Source organism: Austrofundulus limnaeus, unplaced genomic scaffold, assembly GCF_001266775.1.
Source record: "Austrofundulus limnaeus strain Quisiro unplaced genomic scaffold, Austrofundulus_limnaeus-1.0 Scaffold35, whole genome shotgun sequence".
NCBI classification, from domain to species: Eukaryota; Metazoa; Chordata; class Actinopteri; order Cyprinodontiformes; family Rivulidae; genus Austrofundulus; species Austrofundulus limnaeus.
In genome coordinates this window covers 556,086-562,822 of record NW_013952437.1, presented here as the reverse complement: position 1 = coordinate 562,822, position 6,737 = coordinate 556,086, and the positions used below count along the sequence as shown (strand labels likewise).

General features: G+C 39.8%; 1 protein-coding gene across 4 annotated transcripts in view; it reads left to right on the top strand.

Moving 5' to 3' along the window:
• Positions 1-3,567: 3,567 nt before the first annotated feature.
• The window catches only part of LOC106516185 (voltage-dependent calcium channel subunit alpha-2/delta-3), a gene marked incomplete in the record, with an annotated part of 35,693 nt that continues 32,523 nt past the window's right edge, over positions 3,568-6,737 (top strand). For all 4 annotated transcript variants that reach the window (XM_014006405.1, XM_014006404.1, XM_014006406.1 and 1 more), the window contains 3 exon segments: positions 3,568-3,811; positions 4,924-5,005; positions 6,392-6,613. In XM_014006405.1, the coding sequence (XP_013861859.1) occupies positions 3,681-3,811; positions 4,924-5,005; positions 6,392-6,613 (435 nt within the window).

The following is a 6,737-nucleotide window of genomic DNA, read 5'->3' as shown; positions in this document are numbered from 1 at the left end:
TACTCATTTTTATATTGTAATTTCTGAACACGGTCTGGAAAAAAAATTTTCTCATTTGTTTTCATTTGAATTAAAGTGATCATTTTGAGCACTTTTTCAGAAAAAATCCAATCACGACAGTCAATATTAAAATGTTTTTATATCTGACAAAATTCTGTTTTGGGTTTAAAGTTTTTGAATAAACCAAAAAGAAAAAAAATCATGCAAAGGTCATAAAAATGTATTCAGTGTTAGCATTATGATGATTTCATTTTATTTATTCAAGGTTCTGGTATCAGATCAGTAACAACAAGCTGTTGGGTGAATATGTGATATATTTTGTTGCCACTAGGTGGCAGTAATGTACAGTTTTAAAACAACAGTGATGGACCTGATTTAAATTCCCTCTAATCCAAATCTAACAGAATAATAAGTGTGGTGTTACAGCACCGCTTTTTGAGACAGATAATGGAGTTATACACCATCCTGCTCTTTGTGCAGGTAAACCAAACAAGMCCCTGCCCACTTTTACCTGTTCCGTTTCATCATCATGTGCAGGTGTTTCTAATCTGCCTCATCAACACCAGCCTTCTTTGGTCCACTCTCCAGTTTTGTCCCTGAATTGATTTGTGCTCTCAGCTGGTTCTTCTTTTGTTGCTCCGTATGAAACCTTCAGTTGTGTTTTTGTAGCCATGTCAGACATTTGTTTTGATCAAAATAAATTTAAATTGGATTTTTGTGTAAGCTTTTCTTGCCAGTTTGTATCTTGCATTTTACTTATCATTCCAAAAGAGATTAGTGATATTTGCAAAACCTCATATAATAACCAACTTTGGACAGAGAGGTGATAATTACAGGAGGAAACATTTAATTTATTGTGAAAACAGAACTCCTTTTAAATTAAAAAAGAGCTGTTTAATGTATCTGTGCATTTTGTACAAGCTGCCCCCCCTCACCACAGTACCCAAAGCCCTCCATCACACGGCTGGTTCTGCCCAGGAAGACGCTGACCGCAGACAGGACTCCTTCAGTCATGGCTGTGTCCAGATCAACCACTGTCATGTTCACCAGAGCGTGGATGAACAGCTGCTTCTGCATGATGGACATTATGATCACTGGAGCTCTGAGTATGAAGGGGGGCAGCAGAGAGAACATCTGCAGATACAGAGATCAGGAAGAAAAAATAATCAAAGGCCTGAATTGGTGCTGCAAGGAAGAAAGTGTTTGGTATTTTGTAGCTTGAATMAAAAAGCAGAAATTTAATATTTGGATGGAGAAAAGAGTCGAACGACTCTTAAACTTAGACTCTTAAATCATAAAACAATGAAGTGTGAGTCACCAAAAGTCTAGAACAATTGCTCCAAATGGCYCTATAGTTTGAATGATTCAAGAGTCTTTGTAAAAAAAAAAAATCTATTCACCAATTCAGTTTTTTAGCACAGTTACAATTGTGAATACATTGTGCAATATGTCTTTTTCGAGCATGTGGAAAACAAATTCTAACAGATAAGAGCCTGAAACAAAAAATATAAGAACTGTCAAAGTGATTTTTTTTTTAGCGTAGATAGCTGAGATTACAACACTGAACAAACAGGACAGATCAAAACATACTAATTTGAACAGATTAAAACATTCTAATCTGTGCACATTTTCACCCCTTAAACTTCTTCTGTCAGCTACAAGAGTTACCTCACTGACAGCAGAGCTGGAGGCTACAGAAAAGTAACAACTCGGGTAATTATTTCATCTCAAATAAAGAAGTTATTGTGATCTAAAAAATAAAAGAACATTTTAGCAGGTCATGGAGTTGCAGCAATGATGGAAACACTGCAGCTGATGATTAGACTGAATCAAAAGGCCTTTACTGGCCGGCAGTGCATGTAAAAGTGAAATATAATAAATAAGACCAGCAAATAAACAAGAAATATAAAAGCTTAAGGTGCTCACATGTTCAATATTTAATGCTCAAAATTATTGCAGAAAACTGAAGAAAACSACAAATTCACTCATGTTTTAAAGTTAAAAACTCAATCTGAAGATAAAATCAGGTTGGGTTAAATCCATTCACAAACTTTACAACAAAACTGAACAAACAGACCTTAAAAGTGATTTTATGCAACTCACTGTCGTTTTCTAATGTTTTATTTTTTCAGTTCAATTTAAGTAAAAAATGTCACAAATAAAAAAAAACCCTGAGAACCTGTTCTTACAGTAGCAGACAGCTACATCCAGGAGAAACATGCCTGCAGCTTTGTGTGTCCATTATAAGCTTGTAGACCCCCACCCACTCACCCCCCGATGGTTTGCTCAAGGACACATCAGCAGCAGGACTAGTGTCGCAGTCTTATCTCTGACAGAAAACTGGCTTCAGCGCTGTGACGACAGACTTCTGTTTATTTATTTAGTTATTTATTTAGTTAGTTAGTTAATGAAATCATTCTGGGAGTRGTGGTCGCGCGCGGGCCGCCGGTCAGAGGAGACACTGGATGATACTGTCCGTCATCCAGCGCGCGCGGTTCCTTATCGGCAGGTCCAGGCAGCACGAGGGCCCCTCACAACTGTGATGTACGACGCAATTACTAAACTAATAAAAGCCTCAAGTCGAAACAAGGTTCCTGTGGAGGTGATGGTGAGGAGGGGGTGGGTGGGGTAGGGTGGTGGGGTTCGGCGCGCGCTGCATCAACCCGCCTGAGATCATTATCGCCTCCTAATCAGCGTTTACAGTGCAGGACTGTGGGGACGACTTCCGGTCTGATTGWATAATGAGGGCCGCAAAAACTGTTTTCATCCATGAGGAGCTGCAGCTCTGCGGCAGAAGGAGCTGCTGCTGCTCCGACATCACCCGGAGGGGGTGGGGGGTGGAAATGTGGAAAAGTTGCTGGTGGGTGACATGAAGTCAGGCTTCAGCCAATCATGAGCAAATGCGCAAAGTTTATTGTCGCTCTTTATCATTTTCTGATCGTCGGGGTTTTGGTGGCTGAGGTGACACGGGTTTCCCTRTAATTCTCTTTTTTCTCCACATCTCGCTTTCCTCTGTGACTGTTTGCAGTGCGGAAGTCTCCACACATCTGCAGTCTCATTAACTCCCACTGAGTCGTTTTAATGTGGTGGGGATTCCTGTTTTGGRGCATTTTTTTAGGCTTCCGGTTTTAACTTTACGCACAGAAAAACAGATGTTCTGCAAAACCTGTAACTCATGGCTGCATGTCAGGGAAATAAAAAAAAAAAAGCGCGCTGTCACAGGTTGAACATCAAAGTGTTTGCAGCTTTGATGGGAACAATAGTTATTTTGTTGGGTCAGCAGTTATTGTGATTGTTTTTTATTTGGATTATTTTTATTTTTCTGCAGCTCTCTGCTCTATCTTCCTGTTCATAACAGATGGAGCCTTTGAACTGTCTCCAGAAACGATCATCTGTCGCTCAAAGCTGCAAACAAAGAGAAAAGGCGACGCGTTTCCAGGTTTTGAGATTTCTGCACCAGGTCTCTCTCTCTCTCTCTCTCTCTCTCTCTCTCTCTCTCTCTCTCTCTCTCTCTCTNCTCTCTCTCTCTCTCTCTCTCTCTCTCTCTCTCTCTCTCTCTCTCCTCCTGAAACAAACTCGGATCCAGTGGACGGGGAGCCGAGCCGAGTCGGACCCGGAGGTTCTGCGCTCGGACCGGGATTCGACGGCGCACACCTCCTGTTTGCTCAGCAGAGTTGGAGATGGAGGGAAACTGCAGGATTCCCTTTTTGCWCACGTGCAGCAGCAGCAGCTTCTTCCTGCTCTGGATCTCCATCGGCTTAAACTGGTCTGAGGGGTCTGCGGGGTCCCAGCAAGGGATTCCTCTGTCAGTGTGAGTGAGAAGATAAGATTTATTTAAAAACGTCATTTTTTTTTTAGGAGCTAAAAATGTTTTCGAGGCAGAACATTTCTGATTTGCTGATTCAGATCCAAGAACTTGTCTGATTTAGATATTTTTGTCCCAACACAGATTTAATAATTTATCTACAACTTGTCAGCTAATCTAGATGTAAAAACTAAAGGTGTCATTTTAGGCAGATTTTGATAAAGATGAAAATGTGGATGAAAGCAGCGGAACTCCAAAATAAAAAAGCAGTTTCTCTTCAGATGTTATCAATTAGTTCACTTTATCTTTAAGAAAACCTCAGATGTTTATGTAAAATAAAAATAAAAAGTCTCAGCAGTTGCTGTTTGTGGTGAAAACAAAATGTACAAAAAGGGTTCTTTTAGTTAATTTATCTTTCATAAAACTACAAATTAAGACACCTGATTTGGAGACAAAAAACCGCATTTTACTTTTTGTTCTTTAATTTATTTTGACATGTAAAATACAAAGTTTATTTTTCTGATGTAGTCCTACAGTCAACATTTTTCATTCATATGAAAGGGTTTAATTTTTTTTTTCCAAACCATGCTTCACTTCAGGTCATAACTGTGTTGTTAAAGCTCAGGTGTCAAACAGCTGCAATGCGCACCTTTTAAAATCCTGAACAAACCTCAGCAGGAAAATTCAATTTACTCTCTGAAAATTTCACGGTGAACGCGAGAGTTCTGCAAACAAAGAACAAAATATTTACTGCCTCCAAAAACAGCTTATTTTTCACAAAAAAAAAATAAAAGAAAAAAACTTTATGATAAATTATTTTATAAGTTCCAATTTCCAAGTTTTTCATACACTGACATGAGTTTCACATTTAAGTCCTTTAGTTTTAGAAGCTCATTCTGCCTCCTTTAAGACCGTTTGTCAGGTGAGGACAGGGGGAGGATGCTTTGACTCATGGTGTCAGTGAAAACATGTAGAAAGTTCAACATCAGGACATGACAGACATAAAAGTGATTAACATCCATCAGGTGTTTTTTTTTTTTTTTTTGATTAAGTTGCTTCGTTTTTAGATTTCTGTGTTCTTTTTTGTTCATGAGTTTTAACCGGTTTTTGTCTTTCAGAGTAAAGCTTTGGGCCTCTGCATTTGGTGGAGAAATTAAATCGCTTTCTGCAAAATATTCTGGATCTCAGTTGTTGCAAAAGGTACGTTCTTTTTTTCCCCCTCCTGTTTGTCCGATGTTTATATGGTTACACTCATTTATGCTGTAATGCTGCATTCCCTCTGTGGTGGCTGCTTAGAGGAGACTCAGGTGTGTTTGGAAGAGAAGCAGTGTGTGTGTGTGTGTGTGTGTGTGTGTGTGTGTGTGTGTGTGTGTGTGTACTTCATGGACCATTAACCACAGCTCTCATCCCCCACTCATCTCATCTCTCCAGTGAACTCTCCGGAGTCAAGAGCTTCAACCCTCAGATATGAATGTGACGAGGAGACAAGCTGAATGAGCGTGTGTGTGTGTGTGTGTCTGTGTCTGTGTCTGTGTGTGTGTGGTTTTATATTATAAAGAACTGAGTAGAACAAGCAGAGATCAGGAGAATCTGATTACCTCTCTGACCACCTGATGGCAGAGGTGGGCTCGGTGTTCGGAGGCCTCGGGTTCCTGCAGAGTGAACTCGGGTTGATAAATGATGAACTGTCTGTTTCAGTTAAATGGGAGCAGACCAGAGAGTGTGAGGTAAACAGCTGGAGGAGCTCCTCTGTATGAATACTGAATTACTGTGTTACAAAGCACACGCTGCGCGCTCAATTTCCCAGCAAACTTCAGCGCTGAGTGATGAAAATTCGCAGGCAGGAGGGCAAAACAAACAAAAATAAAAATGTGAGCATAATGAATTTAAAACCTCTTCATCTGCATGGTTTGCAAAAGCGTACATTGCAGATGAATGATGTAATGCTTTACATTTTTAAACCATTTATTTGCCTAAAACTGGAGTTAAATTTGTTCAAATTAAATGACTTAATCGTTATGTTTTTGCTTCAAAGAAGTGAAAAAGTTCATTGCTTAACTGGAAAGCTCACATAAATCACAACCAGGAGAAAATACAGATGCTGCAAATATAGCAACATATAAATAATAAAGTTACACTTAAGAGTCCAGATTTTGAATATATCTGTAAAAGTGTTCTATAAACATGTAATGTTAATACTGTATTTCATATAATCTTGCAAACTTTGACACTTTTATTTCAAAAAATTAAAATCGTTAAAAATAGTAAGCATGATGCTCTGTTGGGTTCAGGCTGTGTAACTATTTCAGAAATGTTCTTCCTAAAAGGTTCTTTCAAATTTGAAAAGTTGTTCATCAGTAATTTTGCAAACTAAAAAATGAGTCAGGGCCCAGCAGTTCACTTATTTTCAGGAGTTTTGATAATGCACTTTTTTTTATTAATAACAGTTTTCATCAGCTTACATGTGGACATAGATCCAAGACAGACTGATGTATTAATGGTAGCAAACATGAAAGAGTAGATGTCTTTTCCAAACAAACTGCACCCAGTTATTCCTCATTCCTTTGCTTTTCACCTCTGTTTCAGGAGCTGTGGTCCATCACAGCCCCACGTTCGGGGGCCAACTCCAGTTCTGAGACCAGCCCCCCTGTTCGGATCAGCAGCCGGATCAGTCCCAAGAGCTCAGCTGCTTGTCTGTGGGAGGAAAGTGCCGGCAACAGAGGAAGTCCTCGAAAGTATGGAGAAAGTGCGCAGACTGCATTCAGAAAGCGGCTGCAGGCTCAAAACCCAAGCTCGTCGTGCCCTGAGGTAACCAGACCTGTGTTTGTCAGATCAGAGTGTGTGGACAGAACTGAACGGTGATGTGTGTGTGTGTGTGTGTGTGTGTGTGTGTGTGTGTGTGTGTGTGTGTGTGTGTGTGTGTGTGTGTGTG